At 34.9% G+C, this 14,570-nt stretch overlaps 2 protein-coding genes across 5 annotated transcripts; both read right to left on the minus strand.

Annotated features, from left to right (window-relative positions):
* Positions 1-3,205: 3,205 nt before the first annotated feature.
* LOC122028147 lies at positions 3,206-4,245 on the minus strand. 4 transcript variants are annotated; one of them, XM_042587163.1, is made up of 2 exons: positions 3,997-4,245; positions 3,206-3,806 (listed from the first exon to the last, which is right to left on the minus strand). In XM_042587163.1, exons 1-2 carry the CDS (start codon positions 4,095-4,097, stop codon positions 3,374-3,376), a joined length of 534 nt encoding a protein of 177 aa, XP_042443097.1. In that variant the 5' UTR covers positions 4,098-4,245; the 3' UTR covers positions 3,206-3,373. The 4 variants fall into 4 exon arrangements, with proteins under 4 accessions (XP_042443097.1, XP_042443098.1, XP_042443099.1 ...); XM_042587164.1 differs by having other exon boundaries at positions 3,206-3,864; positions 3,997-4,230; XM_042587165.1 differs by having other exon boundaries at positions 3,206-3,858; positions 3,949-4,229.
* A 1,696-nt stretch (positions 4,246-5,941) lies between these two features.
* On the minus strand, positions 5,942-14,272 carry LOC122027251. The gene is made up of 8 exons (XM_042586178.1): positions 13,882-14,272; positions 8,013-8,160; positions 7,783-7,933; positions 7,221-7,346; positions 7,059-7,139; positions 6,775-6,967; positions 6,429-6,696; positions 5,942-6,354 (listed from the first exon to the last, which is right to left on the minus strand). The coding sequence occupies exons 1-8, from the start codon at positions 14,107-14,109 to the stop codon at positions 6,113-6,115; spliced, it is 1,437 nt and encodes a 478-aa protein (XP_042442112.1). The 5' UTR covers positions 14,110-14,272; the 3' UTR covers positions 5,942-6,112.
* Between the last annotated feature and the right edge of the window lie 298 nt (positions 14,273-14,570).

Consider the following 14,570-nt stretch of genomic DNA (forward strand, 5'->3'; position numbering starts at 1 on the left):
ATTTATCCAAACTTATATTATTATCTATTTTTAATAACTTTCTAAATATCTATTTGTTTAGAATGAGATAGGATACTCTTTAGTATTATGAAAGGAACAGTTAAGGGCATCTTCAATACAAGTTCAGATTTACGAAGTCAAAAAGTCTAAGAAAAAAGCTTCTCCATCAAGTTGACTCTCGTGTACTTTAGGAGCATATTTTGAGTTGGTGATTGACAAAGTGCAAAAGACACTTAGAGATATGTGCTCTTTCGGTGATATATTTGGTTCTTCTGAAGGATGCTGCTTAACCGATGAGTCATAAAGTATGCTACTAGAGATTCTGCACGACGAATGACGATATGTAATCGTGTAATGTTCGATTGCTGCGTGCGACGATGGAATAATAATCAAAAGGCATAATTTGAGCTCGAGGGAGATTTTTTTTTTAATCCTTTAGTTTTCAAATAACTCGTTCCACGACAAATCAGTTATGACAGATCACAAATCCGAAAAAAACAAAAGAAAATTATGTTAGGTTATCAGTCAATATTAAAATTATAATAAATATTTAATGAATAAATTTATTAAATTATTGTATTAATACTATGTTATTCTTCGGAAGGAACACGTTACAAGGTCTGATTATAATATCTCAGTAAGAACCGTTATATCTTTAGAACTCCAATATAGTACTAAATATACAAAAGTTCGCGTTGCAGGATTCGACTGTAACATATCGACAAGAATCGCTACATCCATGAAAACTTGGGTGTAGCATTAAATAGGCAAGAATACTCACACCATAGGTTGGATAAGAATAAATATGATTGAAAAATTAATAATCTAATATTTGAAACATTGAATATAGAAACTCTCACTAGTAAATCAATAGAGGTAATAGATATCATGATTAGGAGAAGAATTAGTATTTTATGGATACAAAAGATAAAATAGATAGGTGAAAAGGCAAAGATGATAAAGAACTCAGGTTTTAAGTTATGATACACAAGAAGCAAGAAATGAAATGAGTATTATTGTAAATAGTTCATTAAAGGATCAAGTTGTATGAGTAGTTAGAAAAGGGATTGAATTATAACACTTAAAATAATAGTGCGAATGAAACTATAAACATAATTAGTGTATATGCACCACAAGTAGGATTAGAGATATGGAAGTGCCTAGAGAAACAATGTATTGAATTACTTACAAAATTATTTAATATGATATTACAACAACAACAACAACAACAACAACCAAGCCTTTTCCCACTAGGTGGGGTCGGCTGTATGAATCCTTTTACGCCATTGAGCTCTATCTCCTATTATATAATCATCTATATTTAAATAAATTTTATCTTATTTTATTGTTGCTAACCAAGTCTTTTTTGGTCTTCCTCTTCCTCATTTTATATGCATGTTTATCATAGTTTTACATCGCCTAACTGGAGCATTTATTGGTCGTCTAAGTACATGTTCATACCATCTTAAACGTGTCTCTCTGAGTTTTTCCTCAACAGATGCAACTCCTACTTTCTCTCTAATGCTCTCATTTCTTATTTTGTCCATCCTCGTATGTCCACACATCCACCTTAACATCCTCATATCTGCAACTCTCATCTTCTGTTCATGTGCTCGAGTCATAGCCCAACATTCAGCTCCATATAACATAGCAGGTCTAACTACGGTTTTATAGAACTTACCTTTAAGTTTAAGAGGTATTTTACAGTCACATAAAACACTCGACGCTCCCCTCCATTTCACCCATCCTGCTTGTATTCTATGTAAGACATCTCTCTCAATCCCTCCATCATTTTGTAAAAATGATCCTAAATATTTAAATCTCTCGGTTCCAGGCAACTCGTCCTCTCTTATCTTAACAATTATTTCATTACTTCTAATATTGCTAAACTTAAATTTCATATATTCCGTCTTTAATCTACTAAGCTTAAAACCTTTCTCTTCTAGTGTTTCCCTCCAATATTGAAAACGAAAAAATGTTTGATCAATGAAGGATATATACTCCAATTCACTTATATAAAACAAGGGAGACGTATAAAATTATGTAAACTATAGAGATACTAAACTAATGAGTCATACCATGAAACTTTGAGAAAAATAATATAAAAAAGATTAAAAAATGAGACTACAGTGACTGAAAATCAATTTAGGTTCATATCTGGAAGGTTGACAATAGAAGTTATACATCTTCTTAGACAATTAATTAAAAAAATATCAGAAATAAAAATAAAATCTACACATGATATTTATTGACTTAGAAAAATTTTATTATAGTTCTAAGAAAAATTATATTGAGAATTCTAGAAAAGAGAACTGTTAGTGTAATATATATTGAACTAATTAAGGAAATGTACGAGGATATAATGACCAAAGTAAAGAGTTCAGACAGAGTAATTGATGTATTTCTAATAAAGATAGGGTTACATCAAAGATCAGTTCCAAGTCGTTATCTTTTTACACTAATTATAAACAAACTCACTGCACACATTCAAAACACAGTACCATGATGCATATTGTTTGCAGATGATATTGTTTCGATAAATGAAACACATGTTAAACTAGAATCTTGACGGAAAACACTAAAAAGGAAAAAAAAAATTGGTTTAATAGAATAAAGACAAAATATATAAAATTTAAGTTTAACAATATTAGACGTAATAAAACAATTGTTAAGATAAGAGATAATAAGTTATCCAAACTGAGAGTTTTAAATATTTATGATCATTTTTATAAAATAATAGAGGGATTGAGAGAGATGTTTTATAAACAATACAAACAGGATAGTTGAAATTGAGAAGAACGTTTAATCTTTTATTTGATCATAAAGTACCTCTAAAATTTAAAGAAAAATTCTATAAAATAGTAATTAATTTATTATGTTATATGAAGTTAAATATTGGGTTATGACTCGATCACATGAATAAAAAATGAAAGTTACAAATATAATGATATTAAGATGGATGTGTAAATATACGAATATAGAAAAAATAAAAAATGAAAGCATTAGAAAGAAAATCGAATTGCATCAATTAAGGAAAAAACTCTAAAAGACACATTTAATATTGTACAGACATATATTTAAAAGAGTAATAATTGTCCCTGTTAGACGATGTGAAATAGACAAACACACATATCAAATGAAGAAGAGTAAAATAAAAAAATTTTGATTAAAAATAATAAAATTTATTTAAATATAGATTATGATATATTTAAATATTCCATTGATGGAATAATATTTAATCGTTGTTTTTGTTAGTTTTTAGATCAACCCGAAGCCATCGCAGTAGCATTACAATTAGAACACGAAGCTTAGTCAATAGGTTTTTCATCGCAACTTGAAAATTTTTGTTTCTCTTTCGACGACGTCATCTTTCTCAGCCAAGCAGCTCCGGGTAGACGTTCCCGGTCCGGACCAAGTTGGACCGGGGCCCAAGGCCACCACCAGTCCGGGGGCTGCTCGGCGTCGACCGAGCCGCCCGCGGCGCCTCGAGACTCCGCCGGAGGAGTTGCTTGACGGCCGCGATCAGCTGCTCCGCCGGGTCGACCGCCGCCGCCTCGGCCGACCTGAAGCCCCGACAGAAGGTGGCGTGCCGGCCCATGGCCTCTTCTGTCGAAGTCAGGAGCCCTGAGCGGCCGATCTCGTCCTGCACGGCCTCCGCGCAGAGGCCGCAGATCCACCTCCCGCCGTGCCGCTCCCGCACAACCGCGACGTACCCCGGCGTGCACTCCTCCGTCAGCCCGCAGCAATCGCAGGCCACGAACTCCAACTCCAATACGGCCGCAACGACGGAGGCTTCTCCTCCGCTACTAATCAACGCAGTCGACATGATCACGAAGAGAACGATTCCAGTAGCAAGCCCTGAATCTAGAAATAAAATTTTAAAAAAAAAAACTCTCCCCGGTCTAAGTTTTCTCCCTCAACAAGGAAAAAAAAAATACAAACGGGTACCGATTTGGTGGAGCAGAGACGATGCACGAGCAGGAGATGGGATACTACCTTCTCTGTTCGGAGGATTCCAATATTTCTTCGCCGTCTCTTCTCGCTGCGATCGACAGTGGTGACTTGGCCGCCGCTTCGTGCTCTGGAGAAGCTTCCATTTCTCGATCAAAAATCCGAAAAGAGCGCTTGCTTGCTTGCTGCCTTCTTCTCTAAGAAATTCCTCTTCTGGTTGTTTCCTCTTTCACTACCAGCCACGGCGGGTTTGGGGCGGCTTGCTGCCATTGTGGATGAACCAACGCGTCTTACTTTTATTTGTTACGCAGCGGGACCCACGGCAATGATGGAGGAGGTAATCGGTGAAGGCTCCGAGTCAGTAAAGACTATTGGAATCGGATGCCCTTCCGTCTACCCGTGCCGATCCCTATCCGCTCCCTAGAATTAGACTAGTAATATAGCAGGGTATGAATTCGAGGACGCAAGTTGTGGAGGTAACTATTGTCAATCTGTCATTTTGAAAAGGAAAACAAAAACGGATGCCAGCCATCTGCCAACTCATCGGCTTGGTGACTTCGCCGTCTGTGGTCTGTGGGAGTCCAGATCCTCTGCGCCCGCCACCCGTGCGCCCTCTGCGCCCGTCGCTAAGCACGTGCGTTTCTCCGCTCCAGTAATAAAACTCAACTCCAACGCACATATATCGTTTCCTACTGATCGATCTGTTGATCGATCAGCAAGAATGCTGATCGGTCAGTATGCTGATCGGTCTGCTGATCGATCAGCATTCCAGCAAGAATTTATTAACTTTTTTAATTTTTTTCTTTTTTTTTTAAAAAATAATAAATAAAAACGTTTCTAATACATATAATAATTATACAAGTCCAATATACTTCGATCCATATTAATCCTAATAAAAAATAGTAAATACTAATGTTATATTTTTATAATATTTTTAATATTTTTGTAATTAAAAAAAGTTAATAAATTCCTACTGGAATGCTGATCGGTCAGCAGACCGATCAGCAGGAATGCTGATCGGTCTGCTGACCGATCGGTCAACAGATCGATCAGCAGGAAGCGATATGTGTGTGTTGGAGTTGGGTTTTATTACTGGAGCGGAGAAACACATGTGTTTAGCGCGTGAGTTTTTTATCGCGTAGCGACGGGCGTAAAGGGCGCACGGGAGGCGGGCGCAGAGGATCTGCACTCGGTCTGTGGAGACAACGGCGGATCAACGCCATCTCATCCTCCACGTCATGCATTAAGACGTTGAGAAGGACCATGGGGACTTTGTATGGGATAGAGCAAGTGGAATAGTTGACGCTAACGTGATTGCTAGGATGACGATTTCATCTTTTTGCCATCGGAAACGGAAATTGTCAACCGGAGAAATTTTAATTTAAAAGGATGGCTTCAAATACCTTTTCAATATATTAAGGTTACAAATATACTATATGAACACCTTAGCTGACATTATGTTATAAGTTTATATAGTCATATACTATACTTAAAGTATATGTCTCATGCATCCATATACTGCAATTTAATTTATCAAATATATTATAATTTTTAAATTCAGTGTAGTAAAAGCTTTGGAATATATAATAGTAAAATCTTAAAATTAATGCAACTCTCCTTATTTGATTAATTAATAATACCACTGCTATCTTACTCAACGATGAGTAAAATGATTAATCAAGGATTTAAAATTCGAATCTTTAACTACCATACATTACAAAGGATAACCAACACTGATACATTATAAAAGATTTTTTTTTCTCTAGTGAAAAATAGGCATGGCATCCCAATGTCACCAATAATCCGAACTCCATGATATTTAAAAATGTGCATTACAATTCATTTCTATCTGATCAACAATTTTCCTCGTTCTTGTTTTAAAAAAAAAACGTACGCATAGAACATACCTATGCACAGCAATAACCTCAATCTTGTTTCAAAATATGTATTCAATCAAGTTAAATAAATCATGATGTTAGAGTGGAACGGATAACAAAAGACATCAACAAGTTCACGATAGATTACATCTGCTCCACTTTGATGTAAACAAATACAAGGACTCTGTCAAAGCATACATCACAAGGGAAGAATTTGAATTTAAGATCTCAGATGTGTTCAATATATTACAGTTAGGCAACAATGCTAGGGAACTTACCGCAAACTAGTTTGACCATACATGTATCAAACCTTGCTTGTTGCCTGTGTAAATTTCATTCCTATCCTCGTCAAAAAATAGTGCCGTCACATCTTCAAGTGCTTCTCTGACAGTGCTTCTGATCAAAGATCTACCTGTGTCGCCTCTTTTGCGAGGACTGATCTGAAGTGCAGGATCAGAAGCAGATATCTTGGCTATGCACTTACCAGTCAGGATGTTGCTCATGTTGATGGAACCAACGGTCGAGACTAAAAAAACACAACAGGTTTACTAACATCGAATTTGCTACAGCAACAATGTTAATGAAGGAAATTGAATATACCTTCTCCCTCATTGCCATGTCCCTCTTCAGCTTTACAATATGAAATTATCAGATCTTGATCACTAGTTATGTAAATATTATTAGTGTTGCAATCTGGATGCCACAGCAAATGATCTTCAAAAGAGGTGACTAGCTGACCACGGAAATTCCAAACAGCAATTGTCCTATTTCGGAATGTTAGGAAAAGATGATTCTCATACAGAAAGATAAAAGCTGATGGTGTCATAAACTCTGTCCTGCTAACCTCTGTAATCTCTGAATTTCTCACCTGCTCAATCAAATGAAGATTTTAGCTTGTTAGAGGCCAGTAATATTCTAGGGTAAAAAGCAGAATAGATAAACTCACATCAAAAATCTGTAGATTCTCATTTTCCTGCTTAACAAGAAGCTTCTCATTGAATTGCTCAATAAAATCAACCTTCTTGCTTCGGTGTAACAAGTGTTTAAACGATTTCAACACAGTTCCATCCTCAATTGAGAGTATCTTTAATGGAACACAATTAGGTTCTCTATTGAATATTAACAGCATTATTCCTGGGCTGTATCAATTTAGAACATAATAAGATTTTAAGCCTGAATTGCCATAATGCTTAAATGAACACTAGTAGTAAAAAATAACAGAAATAGAACCTGATCTTGATCTCCTGCACATTCTTATCTGAAATTGCATACAGAAATGTGTAGTTCTTGAGATCAAAAACCTTGTAGATGCTACAAATATAGTATCAATCGTCAGGATAATTATTAGCATTTTGTATCACAGATAAAACATGCATCAAACACACTGCTTACCCATCCTGCGCTGAGTAAGTTAGGATCTTGCCATTTACATCATCAAATTCGACAAAGCCAGGCCATTTAAGAGATTCACTTTCAAAAAGTGGGAATCCAGCATTTAATTGGTTCCTTTTAATGTATCTGTCAATAAATAAGTTAAAGCGTCAACTGTAACACTCAATTTTTAAAACAGCTTGATAAGTATATGGTGCTGCTACTGCTAGGCACTAAATTGCATTCTACCGATAGCAGAACAAATAAGAATGAAAGCCTACTCTGTAGGAAATACGTGAAGATGAGAAAAAGCATAAATTGGCAGCATGCAGGAAGAGAGAGAGGAAGACCAATAGGTTTGTCCCAGTTCGCAGTGATTGCACAATAAAGGTGTATGCCTAAATCATCTACTTCAAACAGAATAAAAAGAAATCTATTTAATTATCAAACTATAACTTATTGATAACTCTAAACATGCTTGCCAATTATGTTTAGAACATGAAACGATATAGTGAATTATAAATTGTAAATCAAGAAGGATTTGCTTGAAAATTAAAGTGATTGAATGAATCATGACTCCTACCCAATTGGAGTTGTCCTGCACTTCAACGAACTGAAATTATCTGATGCATATACTGAGACTGTAATAAGGGAGTCATTGTTCTTGTTATAAAAAAGACTCCTAATCACTTCATCTGGGCTTATATTCAAGCAGCAAATCCTTTTGTTAGTTGCTGACAAAGGAAACAAAGTCATTACCATTATCATCAAGAAGAAACAAAAGTGAGATCCTTGTGCAAATCAAAGGCTTACTTCGGCTAAAAGCAGCACACAGTCCAGATTGTGCAAGGGCAAATATAATATCTTTTGCTGAAACAATCTCAATAATTTTTGATCTCTTTTTTAGAAATTGCAACTTTACAAACCAATTAACATTGTTATCATAAGTATCAAATTCCTCCTGCACCGCAAAAAACTGATTTCAGTTCCACAATAAAAAAAGTCTGTTAAAATAATATTATATCAAGTTGACACAATTATCATCATATGATCAAGTTTCTAAAATTCGCTAGACGCTAGTCGGGTGCCAAATTAACACCTAGCGCCTAGGCCGCTTAGGCGGGGACCAGGCGCCGCTAGGCGGATTCCACGGTGTCAACATAAATTACATAATAAATCACATTCTACAACTCCAACACAATAACATCAAATTTAAAATGAGTATAAAATTACACAACTAATAAAATATCACAAATTTATTCTACTTCTCCATAATTTTCAACAACTTGTTCTTCATCGGACATAAATTCAATATTATCATTGTAATCCTCTTCTTCTTCGGATGCAAAATCATCCTTATAAAGTTCTCTCACTCTAGAGCTTCTTTGGGTTGTCTGATAAAATGATGTTTTCATAAGATGAGACTTTGGTCAACCTTCAATTCAATCGCGTCAAAGTCGCTAGGAAAGATCAGACAACAAATTTGTCTTCAAATCGATTTCCCCAACCTCTTAACTCTCTAATTTCTCAGAAATGTGGACTTCTTCATTCGCTCTAATTTCTTCTGACTCTGGTTACTTAGTACCATGAAGATGAAGTTTGGTACTAACCACTAGGGCAAGCCAACAATTCGATTTCCTTGTTGGACTAAAGTTTACGGCTTATAAGAAAAAAGTTACATTTTAGTTTTTTTTTTAATTGGGGTTTAAATTTAAAACCTCAAACTAAAAAAAAAAATCATGAAAACCGACGACTCAACTGATTAGTCAGCACCTAGGACCGCCAAGGCTACCTAGGCTGGCCGACTAACATGTTTTCGATGCGGCTGGTTGGCGCCTAGCGCCTAGGCGGCCACCTAGGCTGATTTTTAGAACACTACATATGATCAGCATCATAAATTTTATCTCTCCACTTAAGTCTGCAAGACTAGTATTCATAAATGATAACATTCAAATTAACTAAATCCTTTTTTATTGCAAAGCTAGAGTTTTACAATCTACCTTTTCTCCTTCCACCTTCAACTTTAATCAGTTCAACCTATGAAACTTTAGAAAAATTTGATGTCGTTGCACATTTCCATATCAACTCAACTTATTATTCCATCACTAATTGCAGCTACACCTAATAGCACCTGGACAGTGACCTTTTTTATTTTATTTTTTCTGATAATCTCACACATTGATCAAAGCATTCGTATACCTGAAATATTAATTTTTATATGTAGTATTTACTATTGTCCAACACTATAATTCATAACTATGACTATATGAGGCATGAGGCGGCCAAAAGTGTTTAGATGTTGGGGGGCCTGAGGCGCTACACACAAGGTGAGACGCACACCTTACCAAAGTAAAACACTTTGGGTATAAATTTTCACAATTCAAACATATATATAGAATTTTTACCAAAATATTTCACTAACAAAATTCAAATATTTCACAAACTATTAAACAATAATGTAAATATAAAATTCACTAACATTCAAATATTGAAATAGTTTATCTTCATAATCAAAATCAAACTTCAAATTAGAGAAAAATCAAAATCAGTGGAATAAAAATTCTAAACTAATTTACAAATTGAATTTGTGAGAAACAAAAAAACAAAATCATTAGAATGTAAATTTTGAACTAATTTACAATTTAATTCTGTGAGAGAGAAAAACAAAACTAATAAGAAAACTTATGAACTTAAATCTGTGAGGAAAAAATATACCATTATGACGAAACAAAAAGAGGAAAGCAAGAAAGTGTAGTTAGAAGACCGATGTTGATGTTGTAGGCGAGAGAAGAGTTCACGTTTGACAAAGGAATAGAGGGGAGGGGAGGGGAGGTTGATGCTATTTTTAAGTGGAGAGGAAGAGTCATGCAAGAGAAAATTAGTGAAATAGGTTTGCAAGAGAGTAAGGGAGGATGATATTCATTTTCTAGAGGAGAGGAAGAGTCAAGCAAGAAAAATGTGTCACATGCATGCAAGTTAATACAACCTAATCAATTTAAAGGGTATTTAAAGGTATGGATTTGGCTTCTTTTTTTAAAAAAAAAATAAAACTTCAATAAAGCGAAGAAAATCATGCCTTGAGCACGCCTTAACCTCTCAAAAGGTGCGCTCTTAAGCATGCTTCATTCAAGCAATGCGCCTGGATCAATCATAATGTGTTGCATGCATGCCAGGGAGACACAGAAGACAACATGATGCATTGCACATCCAGTGCATCTTCCATATATTAAGAATAATATGACTATTCGCGTCGGGCGTAGGCTCCTTCATTGGTTCATCTTTCAGCATATAAAGTTTTCTCTCGTGTCTCAGGACGATTTTTAGAACCAAAGGTATTCTCTTTCTAGTGATTGCTTCGCAGCGAAAAGGTACTTGTGTTTGCCATCTAAAATATAATAATTTAAAGCTAAGTTTTAGTATTTGTAGAATATATTTAATAAAGGATTTTTATAACTCTTATTATTTTATTCAAGTCAAATAGCCCCAACTGTTAGAATCAGGAATTGGTTGGTAACAATTCCTAGTAGGACCAAAATCATGAATCATATAGTATGCACACAACTGAGTTGTACCTGTATGCTACATTCATCAAATAAGCCTTAACTTGCTAATCACAAATCCATGTGACTTTCGCTATTCTTGTCGAGTCTTATAATCTTTCAAACTCAACACTTGCCCCTCAAACCAATTGACCTCAGCTGAGCTAATCAAGCCAATGAATTCGAGTTAAGTTGATCCACTAATAATTATGATAAATTATAAATGTTCTTACATAAGCCTGCGACTGAGCCGTACCGACTTATGTAAAACTCTAACTATCATCATAGTTATTAATGGAAGGCTTTAACAAATCTTGACTTAAAATATTTAAGAGATTTTATAATTATTAAAAATGTCTCACCATTAATTAACCTGTGCATTTGCACAATCACATTACGAGATTTATTTCCATTAATCTTGAAGTAATCACAATTTTAGCCATAACTTTTCATTGTGTCTTGATTCTTGGTTTATTATTCAAAATAATCCTTGATAGCATTTTAACACAAATAGGCCTTAGAGATTTTAACATGTTAATATAATTATGCCATAATTTGCAAGGGACTAAGGAGGTTGATATTCATTTTCTAGGAGAGAGGAAGAGTCAAGCAAGAAAATGTGTCGCATGCATGCAAGTTAATGCAACTTAATTAATTTAAAGGGTATTTAAAGGTATGAGTTTAGCTTTTTAAAAAAAAATTAAAACTTCAATAAAGCTAAGAAAATCATGCCTTAAGCACACCTTAACCTCTCAAAAGACACGTGCTTAAGCGTGCTTCATTCAAGTATTGTGCCTAGGTCACTACCCAGGCACAAATGGCATGCCTAACTGCGCCTAGGCACAGCCAGGCGTGCGCTTTTCACAACTATGGGTCATATGATAATATTAAAAGAACTTACTTTTACCTTAAGAGTCACACAAAGCTCTAAGCCTTTTTTCTATTTCCACCACCCACACTATATCCTATTAACAATATACTCATCAATATCCTTCTTGGTGAAATATCTAAAACTTTTGATACTTCATACATTTTGTTTTAGTTACATTTAAAACTTCACGATTCTAAAGACTTGTTTGGATAATGAACTATATTTTAATTTTCAGTTTGCAATTTTTAGAACTAAAATAAACTCATTTCAAATTAGAAACAAAAAAATAAATAATTCATCAGATCAATCATCTCTAATAAACTTAAATGTGTAAGACAAAACAATTTTTAATATTTGCATTTTTTTTCTCTTTTCAACTTTCAAATTTTATTTTCTAAGAAACAAAAAAAACCAAACAAGGCCTAAAGTTCATGAGTCACAATTTGATACGATTCATGATCCAAAAGTTCACCAAAATGATCATGAAATGTAACTCAATTTGACAAATAGTATTGTGATTATTTATAGTAAATGGTAGATATCAAGCTCATCTATTAATTTGGAAGTTTGTCTATTTCTTTCAAGAAACACAGTTCAGACAAATTTATACATGAGACGCAAATTGATTTAAGAAAAAAAAAACTTACATTAACTATAAATATTGCTAAATACTTGTTAATGTGTCTCATGGACTAAATGAATACAACATATAAGATATGTCCTTATATACTCCTCCAAGACACTTTGCATTTACTCCATTTATTAATCTCATACAGTGAAAAAATGATAATAATCATTCTAATACTTATTTTCTATTCATTAAACAACAATGCAATTTTCATATAGAAGGATTTTCTGTCTCATGGGAGACATTGCGACCTCCATCTTTATATATTGTTTTTCTCAGAAAATACTCCTTCAGGGTTGATCCAACACCCAAACCCACACATTCACACAGATTCTCACATCAATGGTATATCGTAAAGACAATGTTTCCTTATTCATTGGAAGGGATACCCAGAGAAAACAAATAACAGTGATGAAAATTTTTCAACTCCTTGAATACAAGTCTATTTGCCCAATATTGTTGAAAGAAAATCAATTTTAATTGAATCTTATACAAAATCAGCATTTGTAACTTTCATTATTTTACTTTCACGGATTGTATCCAATTAAAAATTGGTTGAAACCAAAGACGCGCTGAGATGGGAAAGCAAAGCTACCTGGCTCAATAACCTAGATAGACATAAAACTGACTCAAACGTTGTGATTGAAAATTCTCACAGCCATCTAAACTAAAATACATTATTTCCTCCTTCCACAATGTGAATCTAATCAAACATCACATTATCAACTACTAAAAGAGATATTCTTTGTTCAAGACCAACACAATCCTTAATCATCCAAGTAATATGTGTTGTTATAAGTTGTAGCAGTTTCACCCTACATTATGCATCTTTCACCATGCACTGAAAACCTGTTGCTGCGACAAGGCCCCTCACCACATTTGCACAATTATTATGGTTTACTAACAATGCTACTTCCCAATCCGATAAGCAACTTCTGAATAAACTTAATGCTTAAAAGAAAGGAGGAAAAAATTGCTAGAGCCAACAATACAAGCATCAACATGGCTAACTAATGTATCGCTTATTTGTCCACATTGTTTTATCTAGTGATTACTTGGAAAATTTGATCAAAGCCAAACCAGTATCACTCTCCTGTGTTGGGACTAACATCCAAGAAAATATTTCTCTTACCACCCTACACAGACAGAAAAGCCTAGGCCATGTTTTCACCCTGCTAGTACCAGAAATTTTTACAAAGATCTAAAATACAAACTTAAGTGAAAATCTTTATATGCAAGAAAAATATTTATAAATCACCCTATTACTAGATGTTCACAGAAAAAAAGAGCAGGGTCATGTGATCACTAGAGAATATATTTTGCAGGCTAACCAAAAATTCTTCACAGAAAAATAATGTCCAGAAAGGCCTACGCATCTTATCTAAATGCAACCATTAGGCATTGACAGTCACATTGAACTTTATCAATCTATCAGTTGAATCTCAATATCACATAGACAGATTTCACCCTCGATGTTAAGGTGGAGTACAAAAGAAAAAAAAAATAGCAACCCTCATGAGGCAAGAAACTATGATCACCGGACTCCAAGGCTCAAGATTAAATATCTAGTCAACAATGTCAGGGCAATAAAACAAAAAATTCGAACCCTAAGCCATAAAAGGCAACGAGGAAGGCTGGACTCGCCTGGAGCTGGATGTTGCGGAATTTCTCGGCGGCATCGGAGGAGCATCGGGCCATGCGAGGGTGGCCGCCGATCTCGCGGCACAGGAGCTTCCGGACAGAGTTGGTGCAGTCCAACTGCCTCCGGCGCTTCCGGGCGTCGGAAGAGCCGGAGCCGCCGGCTTCAAAGCCATGCTTTTTGGCTCTCACGCGGAAGCGCACCCGAACGGGAGTCTTCTTGTGATTCTCCATCCCCCCGCCCTCCGTGGACTCCTACTCGATGTGACGAGAAGGGACGAAGAAGAGGGAGACGGGCGAGAGAAGTAGGGGATGAGTGGATCAAGGGCTAGGGTTAGGGTTCGGGGAGAACCATGGACAGGAGAAAGGGAAGCGAAAAAGTGTTGCCCTCTCTCACCTTTTTGGATGTAGGCCGCTCGGTGAATAACATATAGATCAGATCTGGCTTCGGGTTTCAAATTTTGAACGAGTGTCAATTTAAGTTTTATATATATATATATATATATATTATTTTACAAACAAACAAATCAATATATAAATTATTAAATAAAATTAATTTAATATTTCTATTAACGAATAAAACTTTTGAATTTATTTTATTAGTATTTTAAATATTTAAAATTTACAAAAAAACTCCTTTATATACTTTTATTATATAAAAAATCTGTTAAGAAAAATAGGTTTCAATATTATTA

This window comes from Zingiber officinale, chromosome 10A (assembly GCF_018446385.1).
Source record: "Zingiber officinale cultivar Zhangliang chromosome 10A, Zo_v1.1, whole genome shotgun sequence".
Classification (NCBI taxonomy): domain Eukaryota; kingdom Viridiplantae; phylum Streptophyta; class Magnoliopsida; order Zingiberales; family Zingiberaceae; genus Zingiber; species Zingiber officinale.

Coding starts and splice junctions, on each gene's coding strand:
- LOC122028147 (XM_042587163.1), bottom strand. CDS start 4,097: ATGGAAGCTTCTCCAGAGCACGAAGCGGCGGCCAAGTCACCACTGTCG. Junction 3,807..3,996: donor GAATCCTCCGAACAGAGAAG/GTAGTATCCCAT, acceptor TGCGTTGATTAG/TAGCGGAGGAGAAGCCTCCG.
- LOC122027251 (XM_042586178.1), bottom strand. CDS start 14,109: ATGGAGAATCACAAGAAGACTCCCGTTCGGGTGCGCTTCCGCGTGAGA. Junction 7,140..7,220: donor ACTTACTCAGCGCAGGATGG/GTAAGCAGTGTG, acceptor CTATATTTGTAG/CATCTACAAGGTTTTTGATC. Junction 6,355..6,428: donor ACATGGCAATGAGGGAGAAG/GTATATTCAATT, acceptor GTGTTTTTTTAG/TCTCGACCGTTGGTTCCATC.